Source organism: Amborella trichopoda, chromosome 8, assembly GCF_054954075.1.
Source record: "Amborella trichopoda isolate Santa Cruz 75 chromosome 8, AtrichopodaSantaCruz75HAP2 v2.0, whole genome shotgun sequence".
Classification (NCBI taxonomy): Eukaryota; Viridiplantae; Streptophyta; class Magnoliopsida; order Amborellales; family Amborellaceae; genus Amborella; species Amborella trichopoda.
Window position 1 is genome coordinate 7,529,972 of NC_142343.1, and position 25,972 is coordinate 7,555,943.

Genomic DNA, 25,972 nt, shown 5'->3' on the forward strand with positions numbered 1-25,972 from the left:
CGCATGGTGAGACGCCTTCGAGCTTTCGCGAACACCACTCTCTCTCCCCAATGGCGATGTGGACACGTGTCGCCCCAAGTCCATGCCCTTCAACTTCCTTAATTAAACACAGGTCGTCCTCGCCTACCCTTCTTCATTCTAATTTCTTGTCGCTCACATCCGAGAGAGGGAAGAGAAAGGGTTTCAGAGCTCTGTCAGTTTCAGCAATGACGAATTTGCCCACGGTTCTTGTTACTGGAGCGTCCGGTAGAACTGGTAATTTTGCCCGCCAATCTTTTTTGCTGTTTTTGTCTTTTGCTCTGAAATTTTTACTTGTTTTCTGCTTTGTTTTTCAGCCTTCTTCTGATAATATCGTGCTGATTTTGTTGGGGAAATCACCTGGGAGAACTCGAACTATCGATTTCCTTCCCTTGATTTTCCTTTTCCTCAGTGGAATTTAGATGGTACTTGCTGATTATGCCCCTTTTACATGTGAATGTTGCATGCCTTCTGTTTTTTTCCTTTTTCTTTTTATATTTTTATGAATTTATTTGGTAACGACTAAGAATTTGTGGTCCTTTTTCATTTTGTTTGCTTTCATTTTCCTTCTAATCTGTGGAATGCGTTTCTTTTTCTCCAATTTTTTTGTCCTCCTCTGAAATTACCAAAATGCTTGTGCTTCTTTGGAAAGTGGTCGAATTCTTTCTGCCGCTTGTGTTTAGACTTTAGAGCAGTCATTTCGGGTAATGACCATTATGCCCCTGACTATTTCATTTTTTGTGACTGCGATGGAAAATTCAAATTTTCATTTCCAAAACACCATTAAAGTAAGATATTTTTTTTCTAAGCTCCCGGGTGCTTGTGTGGGTTACTGTTATCAGATCGGTCCAGTTCTGGACCTGGTGAGGGGTCCCAAAACTGGTATGTTTGGAGGTTAGAATGAGTTGGACCATATTTTTAAAATATATAATGAAATATAAAAAATTTAACAAAATATGCCTCACTTTTGAACCATCTAATACTTTACCATGTTCTACTCATCCAATTCATAATGTGTGCGGCATTTGTCAAATGTCTAGTTGGGTTAAGTACATTTTAATATTCATGGCAAAATAGTCAATTTGTGAGAAAACCATGACATCGCACTGTGACTTGCTTATTTTCCATTTATTAAGGGGAACAAATAATTTTTTTGTATTTTGACAGTTTGACTATTTTCCAGTTAAAGACACTTTGCATTTTATTTGTTGGCATAATACTCCAAGGGCCCAAGTTGAAATCAAGGCTATTTGGGGATTAACTAAAATGATAGGGGCTTGATTGTATTCTGTATTAACTCATGGGCATATTCAGTCATTTCCTACAATTTTCCCTTTATTTTATTTAAAAAACCTGGATTTTCCATTGATGTTCTTAGTGGTTCTTGCATATCACACAGTCATCATCCCAAATATTTAATTTTCTTTTTTTCCCTCTCACTGACTACTTTCTTTTTAGAAATCAATATTTTCCATGGATGGTTGGACTGGCTGTTCAAGGTTACATAGTCTTCAAATACTCAAAGCTTTCTCTCTCTTCTTTTCTTCTTATGAAGGTCCAAAAACTCAGCTTGGGCTTGGGGACTCGGCCCTCCCTGAACTGAGTAACTCTGGTGCGAGTGTCACCCGCCTTCACAGGGCAAAAAAAACCCCTAAAAGTATAAAAAGTGAAAATGTTTAAAATAAAATAAAAATAGCGAAATATGGTAAACAAAAAATAACAAAAGTCCAACCAAGATGAAAAATATAGAAAACATGGATTTAATCATTTAGAAAAAAATGATTTGTAGTTGGATACATTTTAGTATCCACAGGAAAATAGAGAACTAGGGTGTATGACAAGAAACAATCACAAATCATCTTCAAAAACATCAAAATTACATCTAAAATATTTATCCATGAATTTTACAATTTAACATAATTTTTCTAAATATTTTTTTATAATATCCCTGAGGTTTACCCCAATACTTGATTTGGAAAAGGCCAAGTCAAGTAACTAGCCAAGTCCAAGTGTACTCAGTGAGTTTTTGATCACTTCTTCTTATAAAGCAAGATTGTCCATGGATGCTTGGATTGGTTCTTTCAGGGCACCTAGTCTACGAAAAACTAAAGCAAGGAAGCGATCAGTTTGTTGCAAGGGGTTTGGTTAGATCGGAGGAGAGCAAAGCCAAAATTGGAGGCTCAGACGATGTATTTATTGGAGATATAAGGAATTGTGAGGCCATTGTTCCTGCAATTCACGGCATTGACGCCCTAATTATCCTGACTAGTGCGGCTCCAAAGATGAAACCAGGGTATGATCCCAGTAAAGGTGGCCCACCCGAGTTCTATTATGAAGAGGGATCTTACCCTGAACAGGTGGTTTTCTCACATAATTCCATTAACTTTTTGAGTTTATTTTAAATTTTTGAAAATTAAAATTCATGTTGACTAAACTAAACTGTGTAATATATATCTAATGAGTTCTGCATATTTCTAGTTTTTAGAACTGTAGTTGTTTTTGTTTTAATATAGTATTGATTTGTCAGGTTGACTGGATTGGTCAGAAGAATCAGATTGATGCTGGTAAAATATTTGGGGTCTGATTTTGTTTTGAAATTGAATTTAACATTCAAAAGGAAAAATGTTTCAATGTTTTTTGGTGGTTATTTTATTTGATTTTGCAATTGAGTTTTTGTGGTTATTTGAGATTGAATGCTTATTGGTTGATTTTGTGCAGCGAAAGAAGCCGGAGTGAAACATATAGTTTTGGTAGGGTCTATGGGTGGTACAAACCCTAATCACCCTTTGAACAGAATGGGGAACGGGAATATACTGGTGAGTGAATGTGGGTCGTGGAATTCCTCTGCATGATTTTATTGTTTCCAGTTTTCTAATGGAAACCATGAATTCTTTGGTTAAAAAACAAGTTTTGGCTATATTGAGTTGATTATTGGGGTAATTTATGAAAGTAACCCTTTTTCAGAAGATCAAATCGTATTAAAATTGTTCTTGAAATGATAGTAAACATTCCTTAGTATGCTTGTGATAAAGCACAAAGTGCTGTCTTTGTTGATTGCTCTCTGTTAATTATTGGGGTATTTTATGGAAGCAATTCTCTTTCAGACTTCAAATTGTATTAAAATTGTTCTTGAAATGACAATAAACATTCCTTAGTATGCTTGTGAGAAAGCATAAAGTGTTGGCTTCGTTGATTGCTCTCTCTCTCTCTCTCTCTCTCTCTCTCTCTCTCTCTCTCTCTCTCTGCTGTCAATATAACAAGAGGTTCATGCCTCCGGGTTGTCTCCTTTGTCACTCTTCTTGGTACAATGGCAGCAGGGCAGTTGCCTGAAAAAACCGACCTATTTATCTTCTAAAGCAAATAAACAGTTTTCTTCTTCAAGATAGTGACTACAGGGCATGGAGACTATCTGTGTTTGAGTCGGATTCGAAGAATCGGACTCACCTACCTTTAATTTGGTTGGTCCAATACAACACATCCATAAACATATAAGTTAAAAGTTGGCACTGTGCATGTGTGTCTATCTATATTTTTGAGAAAAAGGTTAACTGCATTAAAATAAAAAAATTACATTTTTTCTAATCCTAAAGAATCCCAAGAGCTTCAGTAACCTGATGAAAGAACTGACAAAAATTACGGTAGTAAGGTTTGGACCTTAGCAACCTGATGAAAGAACTGGTGAGAGCATCGTGCCCCTGCAAGTTGGTAGAGAAACTGGTGGCTCTGTTTTTTGGCAGCATAGATTACAGCGTATCCCATAGTAGTAAACATTGAGAACCATAATGCAAAAGGGGTTAATGTGGAGTAAGCGAGGATAGGTATGAGAATGAGATTCCCAAGGAGGAAGAATGAGGAGGTGCCAATGTAGTCGATGACGATGTCCTAGGGACACCAACTGTCCATAGCGTAATGCCCCTCCCTAGATTGTCTATTCCCATTTCTTGGAGTAGTGTGTGGATGAAAAGATAGAGGATGAGAGTAGGAGCATGTGACCCTCCGTAGATTATGTATTCCCATATCTTGGAGTTGTTTGTGGATGGGTGGAGGATGAAAAGACAAAGGATGAGAGCGTGAGTATGTTAAGTGCTTCTGCAGTGGATTAAGTGGAAGGAGGGGTTGGACCCAGATTGGTTATTGAGGTGGAGCTGCTATGAATTTAGTGGAAAAGGTTGGAGCAGGCATGTTCTAAGGGGAAATGGAGATAGAGAGATAGGTAGAAGAGGGAAATGGGTGCGCGAGAGCACTACAACTGTGATAGAATTTTGATAAGAGGTTTAATTGGAGTAAAAATGGAAGAAGAGAGTGGGGGTTGGGGGATAAAGATTATAGAGATGCGTACCTGAGATTAGTCTCTGGTCGAAGTGAGGACTCCAACCTTCAGGACAATTGGTGATGAAGTAACGACAGGGTTAGGGGACTCCAACCTTCGGGACAATTGGTGATGAAGTAACGACAGGGTTAGGGGACTCCAACCTGATATTAAAATTTGATCGACTGCTGATTCTGCTGCGACTGGGGCAAAATTTATGAAAAGATGACCAGGTCCCAAATACTATGATAGTAGAAAGCCCAACAATCAGGAGAGAAAAAATTGAGAGAGAATGATACGCCCCCTTTTTTTATTTTTTTGGGAGGGAATGTCCTTTCTTTTTTTTATCGAAAGACTTGGATGAGGAGAAGGGAAAGACTTGATAAGGTCAGGTAGACTGCTTCAATTGACCGAGAGATTCTCCTTCCCTAGCCAGTCGATCAGCGTCAGAATTTTCATATCGGAGAATATGTGAAAAGGAGACATGTGGCAAAAGGTTGCAAATATGGAAACTATTGTCAAATAGGTATAAAAGTCTCCAGGGAGGCACTTGCCCTTGTGTAGCCCAAGCAACTATGTTACTGGAATCTAACTCCACCAGAATCCCAAGAGCTTCAGGAGCTAAATGGAGCCCCTTGTTTAGTCCTACCAAAAGGGCCATAGCTTCCGCATAGGTTGAATCTTGGTATCCTATGAATTCTGAGAATTGCAAGATGGGTGAGGTGGGGCTATTCAGTGTTCCTCCTACTTCCGAAGGGCCAGGGTTATCTAGGGAGGAACCATCTATATTAAGTTTGAGGTAACCTTGGGGAGGGTGGGTCCACTGGGGTCGAGGTCTGTTTGTATGAACATGAAGGTGTAAGAGGCTTTCCCAATTATTTAAGAAATGGGATATTTGTATTGTGGCAAAAATAGGAATAGAATTGGCCCAGAAAGATATCAAGGCTGTAATGGAGTCAAAAACTGATTGGGAAGTTTTGATAGTACCTCTGAAGGTCCTAGAGTTTCTTTCCAACCAAAGGCTCCAAATTAGAGCTGCAAGGGAGATATGTCATAACTTTCTTCCTATCTTTGAAAAAGGTGGTGCAAAGTAAATTTGGAACAGTTGGGTTAAGGTTTTTTGGGATTACCCATTGTAATCCAAAGAGGTTTAGGAGTGAAGACCAAAGATTTTGTGATACCTCACAGTGAAGAAAAAGGTGAGAAATGGATTCCTCCTCTATTTGGGAATGAGAATCCCCTCTTTTTAAGTTGATCAAGGGTAAGAATTTTACCTTGAAGAGAACCCAGACAAAAGCCTGGATTTTGTGAGGGATGGGTAAAGACCATGATAGATTTGAAGAGGTTTCAGAGTGGGATTGGGAATGAGGGAAGAATAGAAGGACGAAACTGAGGGGGCAGGGGACCAAATAAGTGAGTCTAGTCGATTGAGGGTGCTAAAAGAGCTTCCTAAAGTTTGCATAAGATAGATAAAGGATGAGGATTCCTGTCTTCCTGATCTATTAGATTCCATCTGAAAATGGGTGTCCATATTAAGGATGCACCTGAAAATGCTACATATTCTGCCACTAGAGCCTTCGAGTTTCTGGCGACCAGAAATAGTGAAGGGAAGACTTCCGAGAGAGAAGAGGTTTCAATCCAAATGTCAGTCCAAAAATGGATTCTAAGGCCATCTCCGAGATGAAACCTAATTCTATTGATGAATTCTGTCCTAGTTGAAGAGATACTTTTCCAAGCCCCAGAAGATCTATGAGGAGGAGACCTAGGAAGTCAATCGACTCCGTTAAGTCCATATTTTACTTAAATTATCCCTTTCCAAAGAAGGGGATGGGGAAGGCAAATTTCCACTGCTATTTCCCTAGGAGGACATGGTTCAAAAGTCTAAGGTTTTTGATACTTAGACCACCAAATTTCTTTGGAAGACATACTAGATCCCAGTCCACTAGATGTATTCTCCTGTTATCTTCCACCATTGACCAGAGGAAATCTCTCATAAGTTTTTCCAATTTCTGAATAATCGAGATAGGAATTTGAAAGAGAGACATGGAATTAATGGGGATACTTGCAAGAGTCGCTCTTATTAAGGTGATTCTACCTCCAAAAGATAGAAAACGACCTATCCAAGATGCAAACTTCCATGTGAACCTCTCTATCAGGTTATCCCACATATTTTTCCTGGGCTTGCCTATGCATAGTGGGAGGCCTAGGTATGAGGATGGAATTGTATAAGTAGTGCATCCTAGACGATGAGCCAAACTCTGAAGAACTGATGGATCAACATGTGTACCAATCATTTTAGTTTTGGAGAGATTGACTTTCATTCCTGTAAGAAGTTCAAAAGATTTCAGAAAACGTCGCAACCAATCTACTTGTGAAGGATTTGCATCGCAGAAGATGAGGGTGTCATCTGCATAAAGGAGGTGGGTAATTATTGGACCTAGATGAGAGGTCTGGAACCCAGTGAGAGAGTCTGAATCATAAAGACGAGAAATTGCCTGACTGAAAAGTTCCCCTATCAAGGTAAAGAGGAAGGGTGAGAGAGGGTCGCCCTACTGAAGGCCCCTTTTAGCTTGAAAGAATCCTTCTGGTTCCATTGATGAGAATGGAGATTGAGCGGTTTGAGATGTATTCGGAGATCCATTTTCTCCATTTGTGGCCAAATCCCATTTTAGATTGGATAGACTCAAGAATATCCCAGTCTACCCTGTTGTAAGCCTTTTCCCAATCTAGTTTTAAAACTAAACCAAGCTGACCCGAGAGAGATCGAGAGTGAATGGCCTCATGGGGAGACAAAGCCCCACCTAAATTTGTCTATTGGCTACAAATGCTGACTGAGATGTGGAAATGATGAAAGCCAGAGATTATTGGAGATGAGAAGCTAGAACTTTTGCTAGGATTTTGTAGGACGAGTTTAAGAGACTATTAGGGTGAAAATCCCTCATCCTATGTGCTCCTTAAGTTTTAGGGATCAAGGCTATAAAGGTAGCCTTCTGAGCAGAATTAAGCCTACCTTGTTGAAAGAATTCGTGAAAGAAAGCTATAAGATCAGAGGAAGCCTCCAAAGGTTTTGGAAGATGGCTATAAGGAAGCTGTCAGGACTGGGGGATTTATCCTTCGGTAAATCAAAAGTAGCCTTCTTGATCTCTTCATAAGTGAAAGGTTCTTTTAAAGATGAAGCAATCTTTGGGAAAATTGATTTGAAAGTGATACTTCCTAGAGTGGGACGGAGATGGTTGTGCTGGGTGAAAAGGTTAGTGAAGAATCTGATGAAGAGACGATCGATATGGTAAGGCTCTGAAAAAGTTTGGGTACCAACTGTAATCTGAGTGGTAGCGTTGTCCCTACGTCTTGCACTAGCTGTCTTATGAAAGAAAGCAATATTACGATCACCCTGCTTGAGCCATTTGATCCTAGATCTCTGGAACCAATAGGTCTCCTCATGTTTCATAGTTTGGGAGAGATCTACCCTAGCTTGGATCCTAGATTGTCTTTCTAAAGGAGATAGGGGTCTAGATTCTTCCAACTGATCCGCTTCCAAGATTGAAGCAGCCAAGTCTCTAATTCTGGTCCTGAAATTTGCAGGCACTGCCCTACTCCAATTTTTGAGTGCTGCTTTTAGGTTTTGGAGTTTGCGAGATAGTCTAAAGCCGCCCCAACCAGTGACATTATTGGAAGACCACACTGAAGGTAGCAATGGCATGAAAGTTGGTTCCTCGAGCCAGTGTGATTCAAATATGAAAGGTCTATGGGTACTAGAAGATGGATGGGTATCAACCAGGATGGGCTTATGATCAGAGGTAGTTTTTGTGAGAGCTTGGGAATTGGTTCCAAGGAATTGAGATTCCCATTGTTGGTTAACTAAGAATCTGTCTAGCTTTGAGATGATAGGTGTGGTTGGGCCAAGTGAAAGAGGCTCCTAAAAGAGGAATATCGATGAGGAGGATGCTTTCATTAAAGAAAGAGAACTCCCTCATTGAAGCGTTAATGCTTCATTTGATTTTTCATGTGGCCATCTCACTGTGTTGAAATCTCCTACCAGCATCCAGGGAATAGTATGAGAGGGAGACAATGAAGCAAGTTCTAACCAAAGAGATGGTCGAAGTGATGGTCTGTTAGGGCCGTAAACAAAGGATGTATGAAAAAGGAAGTTGTCTGAAATGCGATTGAAGGCAACTGACATTGAAAACTCAAGGATTTGAACCGATGAACCTTGGGGGATACCTGGATTCCAAACAACCCTGATACCCCTTGAAGCTCCCTGAGAATCCTTGGCCACCCAAGCACACGGGTTTCGGTGGGGGAGTATTGACCTTGAAACCACCCCGGGTAGGCCGGTTTCTGCTTTTGGCGCCTAGGCATCTCTGAAGTAGAAGAGGAGGTTTGATCTCCTTCCAGGAAAGGTTGCCAATGGGGAATGGTGGAAATCGGTAAAGGGAATGGGTATGGAGATTGGGGGGATTGTGGAATTGGAGTGTAACCGAAAAGGACCATTGCCGAGTTATTTTGGTGAAGGGTGGCAAGGTGATGATCACCGTTGGAACAAGGTCGTGAGTCGTGGGATTTGTGAGATAATAAAGGGTCTGAAGAAGAAGGAGAGGAGGGTGGTAGAAGAAGGTGATGCTGGAGGGTGTTGTCAACGGTGGAATGATGGGTAAGGTGAAGGGTCGACTTGTATTCTCTTGGGAAGTGAAGATTAGAATGGCTTTGGGCGGCATTGGCAGTTGGGATTGTTGTTCTGCCCGAGGTTGAGACAGTATGGGGAAGTGAACCGGTGGAGATATCGCCATCTGTGAGTGATTGGGAAGTGGAAGAGGCTGAGGCGACGAAATAGAGGAATTCGAGGAGGTGTTGGGGGAGTACGGTTGGGGATATTCAATGCGGGGGGATGAGGAGCAGCTGGAGCCCGACCCGATGATCCAACTTTAAATGGTGTTACTGCCACAAGGGCAGGTGTCAAAACAAAAGGAGGGGGCGTGAGGACATATGTCACGGTCTTTTTTGGTGCATTTAATGAATGCTCAGGGGGATAACATATGTCAAAGTACTCGTGTGAGTACCTCGTATGGTGCGGGCGGCTGACAAGTGGTAGTGCTTTATCATGATGAGGATGGGGGATTTTGTGGAGGGGACCCTTTCCCATATCAGGTTGAAGGCAGGGATCTCGAGTAAGAGAGGTGGGGTTGCATCCTACGGATAGGTGGGCGAGAATCATGGTTCACGGTGTGTGACCCAGGAGCATGTGGGGCAATGGGTTGGCAGCTTTGGGATAGATGATCCTGAGGATTACTGTTAAGGTGCTCCGAAGCACGAGGATTTTCCTGTTTGTTTCTCTGGACTGCAGACCATCCATCGTGGTCTTCTTTTGAGCTTTCATGGTGTGACTGGTCCTGAACAGAGACTGAAATATTGTAAGAGAAGCCATTGAAGTGCAGAGTAAGGGATTTTGGAATGAGCTCTGCTGATTCCGAGTTAATGAGAATAACAATTTTTCCAATGGGTAAAAAACCTGTAGACTTCCAATGGACAAACAAATTGACCACAACAATTCCCTAAAATTTTGAAAATTTGGTTGGTCTAGAGGTGGAGAGGGATACCTTCAAGCATAACCCAGAACTTACTTTTTTTTGGGTCCCTAGTTGCAAATTCCATTTTTGTAAGGACAATTTCACACCTTTGAAGTTGAGATTGGGAAAGGAGGGAATGACTGGAGTAAACTTTTCTGGGAATGTGATGAGGTACTTACCACTAACCGGTTTCCTACAGACGACATGGGGATTGTGGAAAATAGTCTTCAGCCAGGCTGTGATTCCTTTGATGTTGTTGCGCTGGGGTTGGAAAGACCCTATAAAAGAATTTTGTAGAGCTGTGAGGCGATCTCTGATTTCAGAGTTAGGAGAGAGCCAAACAGGAGACTCAGAGTTGAGGACAGTAACTTGGTATTCTGGGTTTGGATTGGTGAGATTGATGCTGGTGGACTTTGGAGGGTAGCAACTTCTGGACGAGATTCTACTGCCTGAGCAAAGGTTTTGGGGTTATAGAGAACCTGATGGCCTCTAGCTATTGCTTCTGGGGTTGCATCTTGGGTACAAGGAGGTAGAGGGGTCCCTGTGGTTGTAAAAGGTAGAGTTCCCTGCAAACCCTGCAAAATGGGTTGGAAGAGCTCATTTTGATGGTGATCTGAGGCTGACGGTAAAATAGGTTGGGGAAATGAACAGGGGTGATTTATTCTAGATCTCCGAGGATGATTTTGCTGGGTTCTCTGGTTTCTGGTTGAAGGGTCTAAAAGAGGGGCAGGTTTACTATTAGGGCTACTACTAATTCAGGGTGGTTGATGTAGTCTAAGGTTTTGGAGGCCTGTTGAGGTTGGGGGAAAAGATTCTTGGTATTCTCTTTTGCAGAGGGATATCTAAGCTGGGTAGGTGGTTGCCAAATTGAAGGTTGCCAACTTTGGTAGTGGTCTCTGTGGAACTGAGGAGATGGAGCTTTGGTCGGCCCGTTGGAGAACCTTGAATCTCTGTAGAAGCTTGAGTTCTGTTGATGAGAAGTTCCATTATACAGAGCAGATGGAGCTGTTGAAGCCCCGAATGTGAACCTGGAATCTCTGTAAAATTTACTCTGATGACTAGGTAGTGAACGCTTGAGTCCCACTGTTGGTAATGGCGTCTCTGTGGAGAAAGGCTTCTTCGTGGTCGTCTTCTGCAAAGAGGACTGGACCTTCGGAGGGGATAAAACCTGTAGTCTCCTCTCACGACTAATACTTTGTTACAGTTGTTATGGAAATACCTTTAAAATTTGTGTCATCTATCACATAATGTGTGTCTATCTATATTTACATATAATATTAGTTCGTTACTTTATTAAAATTAAGTTTAAAATAGGACATGTGGGTCCAATTTAAAGACATGCATGTCCAAATCCTAGACATATACGTCCAATACTGCAGACATGCATGTCTTACAAAATGGGAATGTGTCATGAAATACGGGTATGCTTGTGTTACATAGCAGACATGCCGTGCATATGAATTGAACAAAAAATGAAAATTCCAGGCACACATGGATTTCCTGTGTGTGTATGTGTCTTATGTATTGACATGCATGTCTATTGCGTTGGTTTGTAGACTCTTCTAAATACACACAACATGTGTGTGGTCGTTATATAGGCTGGTGAATAACATTAAGGATTTGATCGTAGTTTCTGATGGTCTGCTTTCTTGTTCATGTCCATTTGCAATTTCTCTCTTAAACTCGTTGTTTACTTGGCATATATGAATAAACAAGTCTATACTCTAAAAACTAATTTTTTTTAAACAATTGATGTGATTTAGTTTTCTGGCTTGTGTTGTCGATGCTAAGAATCTCAAGTATGGTGCTACTTGTCGCAGTGAACATGGCTTTAGTGTGACTTGTCTAGTGAAATTAAGCAGACGCTGTATGTATATGTACCTGTTTATGAGTCTAACTCGAGGCCAAACAATGTGTAGAGCTTTTTCCTCTCTCTCTCTCACTCTCGCTCTATGTCTCTCTCTCTCTCCCTCTCTCTCCCTTTTTCTTCTAAAGTTTTCTTGATAATGTATTTATTGTGGAGAGTTAAGGGTGCATGGATGCTTTTTAGCTGTAAACATGTCTGTTATATTGTAGACCATATTGTAGTGAACTTTCAGAGTGGTTCACGTAACTTTTGAGATGGAATCTAGATCAAACTTTAGTCCCCTAAATCCATGTGATTGTATCATGGAACATGTTATGTCAATTATGTTTTTGTACATCATGTACACTTATATACCTTGTACATACATGTATATATGTATGTCTGATTGTCTGCACATATGGATTCTTTTAATGTATGTATTCCTGTACTATATATTGCTACCTACATATACATGGATATATGCATGAATTTACGTAGACTTATACCTACAGAATGAAATTCATTCAATTCTGTTCCGTGAAGGAGTCAAATTTTTTATGACAGCAATGGTTCTTTCTATTTGCAGGTCTGGAAGCGGAAGTCTGAGCAATATTTGGCAGACTCAGGTGTTCCATACACTATCATAAGGTCAGAACATTTAATTTACTTTCTTGATAAACATAAAATATCATGTATGCATGTAACTGAATTTAATATTGATTTGCTTAGCTTGGAAATAACAATATGCTATATCACACTATATCGCTGCACACACACATTGACTTGTCATCAAGTTCAATCGGAAATGTCGTTTAACATAGTAACGTGGCTTGTTATAAAACACGAAAATCTGTTGATAGTGTTTGATACTAAAAATTGTATAACTTGTCTAATGGGAAAATAGTTTTCATTAGTATGTGAGTAGACTGTTTGGTTAACAATCCTAAAATTCATTTGTGTGTTTAAGGTAAACCAAATGTCGAAGAGTATTCTTACATGTGCAGTTAATTGCATGTATGTGAATGGTAAATCACACACACAATATGAATTAAATAACTAGAACAAATTGCTCATCATTGTGTTACAAGATTTTATATCTTTTCGTGAGTCAAAGTCACCATGGGAGACGCAAGATCTTGTGTTAGAGTGACAATCGTGATAGCAACAAACCAGTAATCTACCTGAGCTTGAAGATTAAGATTAAATGGGACTGCAATAAGAGGAGAGCATCTGGATTGGGAATTGGTTTACATATACTGAGGAATATGATTTTGCATTAGACATTTGTGGTTTGTGGAGTTTCTCAAAAATTGACTAACAACATGGGCAACATGTGCAAAATCTGGTGAGTGACAAGGAATAAGTGCATCTGTAAGTTCATAATGTGGGTTGGGCGAGCTCCTTTCTAGGTGTGCTAAATGTCTAACACTAGAGTCAAAGGTGTCTAATTTCATGTACTCTTGTACAATTCACTGTTAGATATTCAAGTCATATAAGGTTGTTTCATCCTAATGGTTAGTAATGATAGGGGGATTCTCATGGAGTTGAACCTTACAAAGAGGGGCTTTCTGTTGCCTAATCAAAAACTTTTGACCTTTGGAACATGAACATGGATTGCCGTTATAACATTTTGAGTTACCTAGGGCAATATGGGATCACTTCTGGAGTCTATTTAGCTCTAACTTGGCACAATGATGGATACGAGATGCTACATTTTGAAAATATGGGTGGGGGTTCTTAATAGATGGAGCATGGGAATGCAGACTCACTGGTTTTATTCCATTAGTAGTTTTTTTTTTTTTTGAACTTTAATTTGGGGTAAATACAATTTGGATAGAACTATAGACTTCTAGGATCTGTTCCCCGAATAAACTCCACTGATGCATTTGTAATTTACCATAAAAAAACTCCACTGATGCATTTATAATTTACCATAGAACACTATTTTCTGGAGTAATAACATCTAACGTGCAAAATAAATTGCTTTGGAGAGTGAGTCCCATATGCAAGTGTGTAGGTTTTGTTATGAACTCCTCATGGAGTTGCTCTGGTGGTAAAATCTCATAAACCATCTCCAGAATTTAAGGTGCGATCAATATGGATTATGGGAATCTTGGTTTCTAGGTGATCTGAATGATGGATAGGGCTACTTTGTTGAAAGTTTGAGAATGTTAAGAGTCTCACATTATTCAAATCTCAAACTGAGATTGAACTTATTTTAGAGTGTGAAGAGTCTTTCAAACACAAATTAATGGACTTGTGACAGGATGACTTGCAAGAGCTTCCATTTTAATTACTTCACTTGTCTCGATATTTAGGAATGTATGAGGCCATTAGATGGGCCATTGATGCCTTAGTAAAAGGCTAAGTGCTGATTAGGAGGTTATGTGTCACTTGAGCAGATGCCCATATCAATGGACACTTTTAAGACACCTTTTAGGACAGAAAGGGCTTTTATATATGAGAATTGTCTCTTAGATTTGATTTTGTAATCCCATTTATACCCGATCGACATATTTGTAGGAAGTCGATCAAATGTAATTCAAGATGTTATAAGTGATGTGTGGGTGAGATGTTGAAGATCCTTTTCTGTGTTTGTTGCCATCGAGAAATGGGTTGTAGCAGTTTCATGGGAAAATGAATTTTAGGCTCTGTACAAGTATAAAATTTGGTCACTTCCCTTGTTTATTATGTATTTAGGCATGTACCCATCCTCCTCAAATCCCATCTAGTGCTCAACTAGAGAAAACTGCAAGGAAAAAGAATAAAATAGAAACACTATTTAGAGGAGAGGCAAGACAAAACAAGAGAAAAAATAAAAGTAAAAACCCGATTTTATTTTTTGTTATCTTCCCCTTCACTAATATTTTTGGGTCTTTGTCTCTTTCAACTATCAAGTCATTCACCAATACTCTGATCCCTCTTTCCACAAGTTTGTATGCTAGAACTTTGATTCCGTCTTGCCACGGCATTTTCCCATCTGTGTTTCTCTCTGTTATCTTTGTAAGTTCTCTCTTTCTAGTGGATTTTTAAAACCAAAAAGCAATCAACTCCACAATGCAGAACTGTTCTCTCTCTCTCTCTCTCTCTCTCTCTCTCTCTCTCACACACACACACACACACACACACATACACAAACAACACAGACCGAAATACAAAGTAGAAACCCAAAGAAATCAACACCACAAAACAAAATCAATCTCTCTCTAAGGCTGAAATGTGAATTATGCCCCTGCATGAAACAAAATTAAGAGGGTGCACGTTATAGGTTGTGTTTTATTTACACCCCATTGGAGAGAGAGGGAACGTGTTTGTTTTTTTTTCTGTGGGAGGGTGGACATGCGACCGTTGGCCTTTGAAGTTCTATTGACAGCAGGAAATCCACAGTGATTGGTTGATATGATGATTGATTTTTTCCGTGAATGGTGATCTCGATGATCTCTTTCACCATCTAACAACAACTAGATTGAGCATATACGGAATGCTTGTATGAGAATATACGGAATGCTTTTACGAGAATATCAATTACACCCCTTAAACCATGTCATGAGTTATTCATACATGCTATATCATTATATATCTGAGATTGTTTTGTTAGCAAGATGAATCATTCTCTCCAAGGGATGGTGTACAAAGTGCATGGTTGGAGGTGTTTTTTTGGTGTACTGGAAATTCTTGACTACAAATAATGACTAGAACTTACTGTTCTCCCAAGGAGCATGGTTATGCAAGAACATGAACAGCATGTGAACTGCTAGAAGATTGAGAACGATTGGAAAGGACTGACCATAGGTTGGCAACCTTCTTATTTTGTGAGAAAGAAAGAAGACCAAAGAGCAAGAGACATGGTTGTCATAAAGATAAGAAGTCCAAGGATTTATATGGCATTGTTGTCTTGGAGAGAACAATGGGAAAATTATAGAGATTTTTGGGCAGACCTTTGGCCATTTTAAATAGGCACTTGTGTAAGTGGATGAAGATTCACATTATGAGGCTTATATAAAAGGAGGACCTCGGTGTATGGGACCTAATGATGGTGCTTTCGGCGTTTGGCTAGCAGTTCTTCAAACCTCGAGAAAAGCTATGGCTCTAATAGTTTGCTCAGAACTATGTAAAAGATACAGGGATAAGATGAAGAAAAACACATATTAAATGGTAACAGTAATAATACAAGAAACCATTTTCTAAAAAAATAGGGGTGAGTATGTGATATTCCAATGGAATATGGAGTAATGTAGCCCATGGATGATCATCACCATCCAAGGACATATTGGGCGACAGGACCCACCATGGATCAAGTCTTGTTCTGGTGGGTCGTGGTCATTCATATCATGGCAAGATGATGACTGCAATTGACACTGGTTTTCAATATTCGACCAGTCATAGGATACATGTCCTTAGGTTTCTTCTATTGGCAACAGTAATTTTTTTAATATATATCCCTTCAATTAAGAAAGCTTTGGTTTTAACATTGGCCATCATAGAAGATAACAATTTTGATATAAATATTTTTATAATAAACCGCTAAAGGAAAAAGAAAACCATGAAAACTATGGGAAACAAGGCATTCTCTCCATCCATTGTGAACTTGGTTGCACTTGCAAAGTCATAATCTAATTTAATTTATTTTTGTATGGGAATTGCTCTTGTCAAAGAAAGTGTATTTGGACGCCAAAAGACTTGGTTCTCTTGCCTGATTCAGGGCTGGAGGTTTGCTGGACAAGGAAGGTGGTAAAAGGGAGCTGCTGGTTGGGAAAGATGACGAACTTCTTGCGACTGTTGAACTTCGAACGGTTCCTAGGGCTGATGTCGCAGAGGTTTGCATCCAGGTATAAATATGCGCTCTCAATCTGGCTTCTGTTGTCTGATATGGAGGGTTCGTTCACATTACTAATGTGCTAGCATAATGTGGACTGTTCATCATGAGCTTTAAGATATGGATATGATGGCTTTGATGTTCACTTGTAACTAGTGCATGTTAGTGCAACAGGGCATTGGAACATATGCGCATAGGTTTGGATGGTATGGATTTACACATGTGTATCGCGTATCCGTGTTGATGTGTGAGAGAGATTTAAGCATGTGTATCGCGTATCCCTGTTGATGAGAGAGAGAGAGAGAGAGATGTATGTACTAAGAGTTGTGTTTCTTATGTGTGGACAGGCATTACTGTTTGAGGAGGCAAAGAATAAGGCCTTTGATCTCGGATCAAAGCTAGAGGGTCAGGGTTCACCCACTACAAACTTCAAGGCATTCTTCTCGCAAATCTCGGCAAGATTTTGAGTGTGAAGAGTCTCAAGTTTATCTGAAGAGATTCTTTGTGTTCATTAATCGCATGAATGTATAAACTTGTCTTTTATAGACAAATTACAAATGAGAAAAAATAGAAATAAAACATAGACACCTAAACTAGACGCATAAATACCAAAAATGCAAGATAATGTACCTTTCCTTCCATGTATATTGATTAAAATATACTCCTATATTAACTTGGTAGACAATACATATTTTCTTTTTACAACCCCGTTCAAACTCAAGATGTTATGAGAGAGTTTGAACACCAAGTTGTGGAAACAACTAGTTGGATCTTCAGTTGCATAGTGTGATCGGTAGAAGGTGTATAACGTGACTAGTAGAAACAGTAGTCGCATGTTTAGATTGCTTGATCAACAACCATAGAAGAACAACAGAACATGGCCGGTTCAAGCGACATTAGATCAGCATACCTTAGAAACAGAATGGCTTGAATAGAGCAGGCTTGGGACACAGATAAAAAACTTTAGATCTTCTCCGGAGATAGAAAAACAGTCGAGTCAGTAGAGAAAACATAATGATACTTGGAAGAGCTAACATAACTTGGTATATATGTAGGATCACATTTTTTTGTTTTAATAACAATTGAAAGGATTTGGACTTTTCCATTGGGACAAGTACGATAATTTGAGTCCTATAATTGCAAGATCACAAAAAATATAATGGACTACTATAAAACACAATGGAACACCAACATCCAACCCTCCCACTCTCTTTTAACATACACATTTCAAATGGAAGCCACCTTTACTTTTTAGTGAGAAAAGAAAGGAAAAAAAAAGGGCAAAAAAAGAAGAAAGAGCCCCGGCCAAGAAGCTAACCGTTTGGGGTTTTTAAACGAATTGGAAAACATGGAAAAACAAAAGGAGATGAAAGAGAAAGTTCTTTCCTTACTATAATCAAGGAGCAATCAAGGTGCAGAATACGGAAGAATAGAGAAGAGAAGAATAAAAGAAGTGAGAGGTAGAGAGAAAACCAGAGCAGAAATCAGACACAGATTTGAGCTCGAAACTAGGAGCAAAGATCAACATGAAACCTCAAAATGGAGGCGAACAAACACATATATGGGAGTGCAACAAGCAAACATAGAAACAAATTTCTTTTTTTTTCAAGAGGTTTTCTTGTTGGGTTTAAGCGGTGTCCCTGGGAACGAGATCAGATTGGTTTCAGAGGCAGGGGTTCAGAGCAGATTTTCAGATGCAGGGGTCTTGGGTGGTTCAGATTTGTTTATTTATTTATAATTTTTTTATTTTTTATTTTATTTTTTCTCTTTTTACCTAGAGAAAGAGCCTGAGCCTTTACTATACAGGTTTACAGAAGTTGCCTCTGCTGGCACAACCCCACGTTTCCAATGGTGTGTTTTCCAATAGATCGTAGAACAATTGCCATGGCTCGTGGACAGAAGACAATTCATACAGAAGATGAATATATATACCAGACAATACTCCTTCCCTTTCTCTCTCTTCTTGCCTAGAGAAAGGGCCTGAGCCTTTACTATACAGGTTTACAGAAGTTGCCTCTGCTGGCACAACCCCACGTTTCCAATGGTGTGTTCTCCAATAGATCGTAGAACAATTGCCATGGCTCGAGGACAGAAGACAATTCATACAGAAGATGAATTTATATACCAGACAGTACTCGTTCCTTCTCTCTCTCTTCTTGATCTTCTTTATAAATCAGTGAAACACCACAACACAAAGAGACAAAATCTTGGACCAGCTTTGCCTTTCATTAAAAAACAATCTCCATAACAATACATTCCAAGAATATGTTGGCCAAGTCAAACACCAATACAAACGGGAGAGAAAGACCCATAAAGATAAAACAGCAGAGAGAGACCCAAAAAGAACGAAATAGAAGTTTTTTTCTATTTCTTTCTATATTTGCTTAAAATTGTACTTATGAGCTTGGCTTCTTTTATTAATAAAAGTAATAGTTAACATCCAAAAAAAGAAAAAAAGGTCCTCACCGACTTGTTGAAGCTTTCAATTGTATAAGCTTCAATCCGATGGCTTTAACTGGTTGAGATATCAATAAATTGATTTTCGGAAAATTACAAAAAAAACTCCAAGACCAAACTTATAATCCAATTTACCTCCAACTAATTTTTTCTTCTCACTTTTTCCCCAAAGCAATGTTTCTTAACAAATACCCCCAATCACCTCAAAAATTAAAAAAAAGTCAAAACTACCTTACTTTACCCCTTACCATGCCTTCTCTTCTCCCATACTTTATCCTTTACCCACGCTTCTATCTCTTTCCTCTTTCCCACAAGACCTAATTTTTTACTGCAAGAGGACCTGCAGTCCATAGACGCACTCACTGCTCGAGCTCCATCCGTCTTTCTTACGCTCTCTCCCTCTCCCTCTTCGAAGGATTTTTTGGCCTGCATTCAACCTTCTCTCTCTCTTCTACTGACTCCTTGAATCCAAGGCCCGATCTCTCTCTGTAAAACAACAATCAATTTTTTCGACCCAACCCAAGCCACTTGAAAACAGTGTCACACCACCTAAAAGCAACATGTAACTCCAGATCTCCTTATTATTAACTAATATGTAATACCACCCTAAATCAAAAAAAGAAAGAGAAAAAGAAAAATTCTCCTTATTATTAACTAATATGTAATACCTCCCTAGATCAAAAAAAGAAAAAGAAAAAAATTGATAGCTCTGGTAATGGATCAAGCGCTCCGGCATTGTATAAGTACGCTCTGGCAATGGATTAGGCTCTCCGGCAATGGATTAGTACGCTCTGGTAGTAGAACACTCTGGAGTCACAACGCTCCGGCACTGTGTATGTACGCTCTGGCAGTGGATCAGATGCTCCGGCACGGCGTAAGTGCGCTTCGGCAGTGGAACACTGTGGAGTCACAGTGCGCAGGCACTGTGTAAATGCGGTTCAACAGTGGAGCATTCTAGAATCACAGTGCTCTGGCACTGTGTAAGTGCGGTTCGACAGTGGAATACTCTAGAGTCCCAAAGTTCCAGCACTATGTATGTGCGCTCCGACAATGGATCAGGTGCTCCGGTACTGAGTTAGTGCGCTCTGGCAGTGGAACACTCTGGAATCATAACGTTTCGACACTATGTAAGTACAGTCCGACAATGGAACACTTTGGAGTCCTAGGGCTCTGGCAATATATAAGTGCGGTCCAACAGTGGATGATGCGCTCTGGCACTGTGTAAGTACGCTCCAGTAGTAGAACACTCTGGAGTCACAACGCTTTGGCACTGTGTATGTGCACTCCGGCACTGCGATGGTTTGCTCCGGCAATGTGCTACGAAAGTTAATGTGAAATTTGGCCAAATTAATTTTGTGTATAGGAAGAGCATTTCCGTCTAAAAAAAATGAATTTTTTCCCTTAGGGGTATTTGCATAGAAAATTTGTTTTTGAGAAAAAAGTAAGAGAAAAAGTTAGATTTGAAGTAAGTTGCATAGAAAGTGTAGTCTTTAGGAGTTTTTGTAATTTTCCCCCATTGGAGACATTGGTGACGTTGAATTGCCATGGCTATTTTGGTTAATACATTACCGACATTCCGATTTTCCAAGACACTTAGAACCTTATGCTTATGCCGCCATCATTTAAGATTTAACATCATCACACTAATCTAGCTTTCAGAATGCTACCTTTCATTTTAAGTGCGTTCCCAATAGCAATCTTGTCATATAATCAGGTTTAACACTCCAAAATTACTGGTTGTTGTATTGACTCTCTTAATATGGTAAAAGGTCAACAAACCTCAATTGAAGTTGGTAAAGAGGTTTAGGAAGATAAAAGTTTGAAATCTGGAGGCACAAATGAACTAGCTTTCTTCAAAAATGCTAAAAAGCCCCTGACTCGGCAAAATCTGACATTTAATCGGTCATGATGAGTACACCTTCAAAATACACTTAGATTAGAAAAACTCTTTTCGAGTACCTAAGTTGCACACTCAAATAACTCATACAAAACCACAACTTAAGAAATTAATTCTTCTTCCAATTAGTAATAATGCTTAAAAAACTTTGATTGAGCATAAAATTCAGGAATATATTTACTCGTATCCATCAATAGATGATGCAAGAAAAGATCCAAAATATCCCCACACAAAATAAATATGCTGCAAAATATTATAGCTCCTTCCAAAATCAATATGTACTAGATGATCGCTGAAACCCAATAAACATTGGAAACATCCATTTGATTTTGTATCAAACAAAATGAAAAACCAAAACTCTTTGGTTGACATCAATAATGGCCTCTATGGCATGAGATATGTATCATGATGGGCACAAGATATGAAGGGGTTCATCAACGTGGGGCATCATAATGAACTTATGAATCAAAGAGATATATCGTCCTGCATCTAGAGAGAGAGAGAGAGAGAGAGAGAGAGAGAGATTTTAAAAAATTATGATGTCTAAATAACAGATAGGACGTTGACGGTTTCTAAAGGAGACATGGGATGACATGTATTGGATAGCCATAATGAGGCATGTAATTTATTGTATACTATGAAGCGATTTATCTTTGTTACGAGGAGATCACAATTATTTCTAGTAATTAAATGTCAAATTAGATAGGCTTGGGATGTGTCATAAAGTTTGAGATGTTTTTTTAGACTTTAAGTCTAGATAGAGAATGATTATCTTATAACTACTTGATTTAAAATCTAATGAAGAACAATATTTATGACCTCTTTGTACTAAAAGTAAATGATATTTGTATTCTTCTCTTTTATTATATCCTTCCCCCATAAAAACGAGGTGTTCAGCTAAAATATAACAGCCCTTTAAGAGACCCCAATCATCTTCATACAAAAGCTAAGAAGAAAGTAAACATAAGAGTGGGGGGAATCATTTGCTACACCTGAGGGTCTACACAAGCAAGCTGGTCTCTTGACCTTAAAAAATATGATCCTCACTCTTACAAAAGAGTACATAAAAAATATAAAAAATATAGTTCATATGTAGAGTGCTTTGAAACACAAGCAAAAAGTTAACATCTCTCTCTCACTCTCTTTGTGTGAGAATGTGGAAACTACCTTATTAGCTCCAGGACAACTAGGATTCAAGTTAGGCCTAAAATAAGAAACCATATTTCGTATTAGCATTCGTCTTTGATATATATTCTACTAACTTCATGGGGCTAGATACTTTAAATTGTGCTAAGAACTAATGTCTAAAAAATCATCAGGTCGGATCGGAGTCGTCCCAGCTGACCTAGGAATCATATGGGAACGTCCTGGTTCCCTGACGATATTGGAAACTAGGCGGTTCCCGCTGGAACTGACGTTATGTCAGCAAACTGAGCGATCCAGACCCACTAGATCGCCCTGTTCCCACTTTTTATTTATGTTTTACTTTTCAATTTCTACTTTTGCATCTAACTTTTGAATTTTTTTATTAAGCATTCTCTCAGCCCACTGAATCTCAACCGGTTTCTTAGATGGCCAGTTCACCCAACCTATTCGAGTTTTTAAACATTGCCCACCTTAACAACTTGTTTGCACACTGCTCCCAAGCTTGCTTTTGGCACTGCTGAAGACGCCTTTCTGGAGACCCTGTTAAAAACCCAACACTAAGTGTCCACAAGCAATCAAACCTTGGACATGTTGCAAGTGAGATAGAAAACTGAAAATACCAGCTTTCATCCTACTTGCAAAACGTGTTTGTTGGTCCCCAACACGGACCAACAAACTTGAAGGATCATGATTCACATTCAGCAACCAAATTCCGAACCATGTTGTAGCTTCTGTTTTCTCAAATTTGGAGTTCATTTCAATGTTTTCTTACATTCCTTGGCCCTAGGCCAAAGCAGTTTACTCAATCAAGAACGTTCAGGCCCAAAAGGCCTTCAAAAATTAAAAGAAAACTTAAAAATATTAAAAATAAAAATAAAAACTTAAATGTGAACCATAGCTAAAAACTAGCAAAATGAATCCAAATATGCTGGCAAAAATGTAAAAAGCATTGTTTTAGAGATGCGGCTTGTACAGTATAAGGTAGGCAGGTACCTTATACAAACCTCACCCTTTAGCCAATATTGATTTACGAGCAGAGATATTTCAGAAAAAATAATAAAAGAAATACAAAAATATTAAAAGATAGCATTTGACACTAAAACTCACAAATCAGTGTAAAACACATCCAAATTATATATATAATTTTCATACATACTTCATACAAGTTCTTTTCTTCTTCTTACAAGTAATACCTGAGTTGTACTAGGGTATTCTGCAGTTTCTTTTCTTTAGTAATACCTGAGTTGTACAAGGGTATTCGGCTCCTCCAAGGGCCAAGTCCGGGTGGACTCCACTCGGACTCGGTGGAGTAGATGGTTTTTGTTATTTCATCAATTACAAAGCTATATATCTATGGTTTGAAGCTTCAACAAAAGTTCAGTTTCCATCCGAAAAATTCTGCAGCAAAGGGAAGTACTTTATGGAAGTTAGCACAGATGCTTGAAGTTTGCATTTGTGCCTGAAATTTGTCGCTTTTTTTCGCTGAACGCCAGCTAAAGTCTACCCAATTTTAGCTGCTGTTCATTCTTGTTTCACTAAGACTTTTTCCTTTAATGTGTGTGTATGTGTGTGGTTGTTAGTCCCTCATCAAGAAAAGAATCCAATCATATGAAATGAAAGCCAACATAGGTATAGTATAAGTACATGTTATAACAATGTTCTTTTGAAAAGACAAACTAATGCATGATTGCAGGTTATTGGAAAGAAGAAAAATCCATGATACATGTTATAAGTTATAACAATGTTCTTTTGAAGGTTCCAGATCAAAGAATATACAATCACTTCTCTTACCATTCCTTAGTTTCATCATGTCTTTTCCCCATCTTGGTACAAAATAAATGGAAGTTAGAATGCATATCAGGTGAAACAAAGACAGACAAAAAGATTTAATATTTAGGAAAGTTTTCAATTAATGAAAGAACACCACATTTGTATCTCGAAGCTGCCAGCTGCTATTCAAAAGTAAATAACCATCCGTGTCAAGCCATTAATATAATCGGCATAAATAGTCATATATATGCAATATAATGACCTTCATCCCATTAAAATAAAAGGATCTATATCCAAGCAACAAGAATAGTAAGTTTAATACTACAAGAGACTGACTGTATGACTTTGGAGATTTATACCATTCAGTACTTAAAAACAGAGATAGGTTGGACGAACTGGTCACCCACTGGTTCAAAGTTTGATTGGCTGACTCGGTCAATTTTTTTAATGTAAAATTTAAATTTTTTAATTTTTTGTCGTTGAAAAGTTTAACAAGGCGTTATGATTCTCAAAATCAATCCAAACCAATGTTTCTATTATGTTAAAAATCATAAAAATATGATTTTTGGAGGAATTCGTCTAAGTCCTTATTTACTGAGGGACTTAGACCGCTCATCGACCTTTTCTTGTTCAATTGGGAAAACCAGCTGCTGTGGTCTGATTTTTGAAATTCTGACAATATTAAAAGAGAATAATACCACATTTTAGGTGTGGCATGTAGCATCTTGATGTTATTTTCAAACTGAATGGTAATGGATCACAAGACCATGCCACAATTCAACAGCTTGGTTGGTCAATATCATATATAATTATCCAATTTATAGATTAACATCTAAAATACTGACTCTCCTATCCACAATTGTAAAATAAAACACCGTACTCTACAAATTATGGACACATGTTATCCAAGATAACTGTCTGTATTTCAACAAGTTCTCAGAATAAATGATTATGCAGGTCTGTCTGCAATGTCGCTTTGATTCCATACTGTTTATATTTATATTGCTAATTTATATGATGATTGATGTGAAAGGAGGCAATAGAGAGATGGGAATTACGAGATGATTGATGTGAAAGGAGACGAGAGAGAGATGGGAATTAAGAGAGAGGAGAGAGAGAGTGTCTGATCGATGTGAAGGAGTTAATTGTGTGTCGGGCTTGGTGTGAAACCCTATACACACTGCAGGGAGAGTGAGGCTCCTGAAGTGGCCTAAGGTGTGGCCCGAAGTGTTGCGAGATGTAGGGACATCTCTCTAGGCCTTGGCATGAGGCCTTGGCGCGAGGCACAAGGAGGTATCTCTGGAGAGAGAAAAACATAAGATGAAAATACAACAACATCTACATCTCATAACACTAGGATTTAACATGGTTTAGTAATGAATCGTAACCTACATCTACGGGAGAATAATGTGAGGCTTTACTTACTGATTCAATAGAGATTATAAGAGGAAATGAGACCAAAAATACCAAGTTACGACAATATTTTCTATCTCTAAAACAGCTCCCAACACACTACAAAAGTGTGTTTCTTAGACACTTTCTCTCTCTAGAAAGCAAGGCCCAAAACGAGGCACACAATACCCAGTGAGCTCCCCTATTTATAAACCTTTAATCGCTATTCCATATAGTTCACTATGAGTCCACATGGTTCACTAACTTTAAAGAATTTCCCATGTGCATTTTTGGTGGGATAAGAAAGTCCACATGATCACTGCCTTTCCCATGTGCATTTTTGGTGGGATACGAAAGTCCACATGATCCATCATATCATGGGTGCACATAAATCAACATGGATCTACTTTAGACTATTCTACAGTTTTGGCTTCACATATGTATATACAACAATCTCCCACTTGAAGACAAATTATCGAGCTTTTGAAACAACCACCAATGCACCATTTTCCATCCTCTCGAGGCTACTTCTCCTCCAACCCCGAAAGTTTTTTACATATCTTATTCTTATCTGTTGAGAAAACTTTTGTCAACTTATCAGCAAAGTTCTTCTCAATGTGGATCTTGTCTACCTGCAGAGCTTTACGTTTGAGGGCCAATCAAATGAAATGGTATTTGACCTCTATGTGTTTTGTCTTGGAGTGATAAACTGCATTCTTAGCCAGATGAATAGCACTCTGTTTATCACAATGCACAA

At 38.8% G+C, this 25,972-nt stretch overlaps 1 protein-coding gene and 1 long non-coding RNA gene across 6 annotated transcripts in view; one reads left to right on the forward strand and one right to left on the reverse strand.

Moving 5' to 3' along the window:
- Positions 1-17,258, forward strand: LOC18436167 (uncharacterized protein At5g02240). 2 transcript variants are annotated; one of them, XM_020668370.2, is made up of 7 exons: positions 1-255; positions 2,104-2,375; positions 2,546-2,582; positions 2,737-2,834; positions 12,324-12,385; positions 16,393-16,566; positions 16,901-17,258. In XM_020668370.2, the coding sequence occupies exons 1-7, from the start codon at positions 51-53 to the stop codon at positions 16,953-16,955; spliced, it is 903 nt and encodes a 300-aa protein (XP_020524029.2). In that variant the 5' UTR covers positions 1-50; the 3' UTR covers positions 16,956-17,258. The 2 variants fall into 2 exon arrangements, with proteins under 2 accessions (XP_020524029.2, XP_006846253.3); XM_006846190.4 differs by having other exon boundaries at positions 16,440-16,566.
- Positions 16,898-25,972, reverse strand: part of LOC110007415 (uncharacterized) — a 21,001-nt gene continuing 11,926 nt past the window's right edge. Inside the window, exons 4-5 of one of the 4 annotated variants that reach the window (XR_016061490.1) lie at positions 22,524-23,876; positions 21,736-22,111 (exon numbers count right to left, since the gene is read on the reverse strand). This is a non-coding gene — a long non-coding RNA (uncharacterized LOC110007415). Of the gene's footprint in view, positions 19,497-21,735; positions 23,877-25,972 lie in introns of those variants that run through there. The other 3 variants (XR_016061492.1, XR_016061491.1, XR_002281211.2) reach the window with 3 other exon arrangements.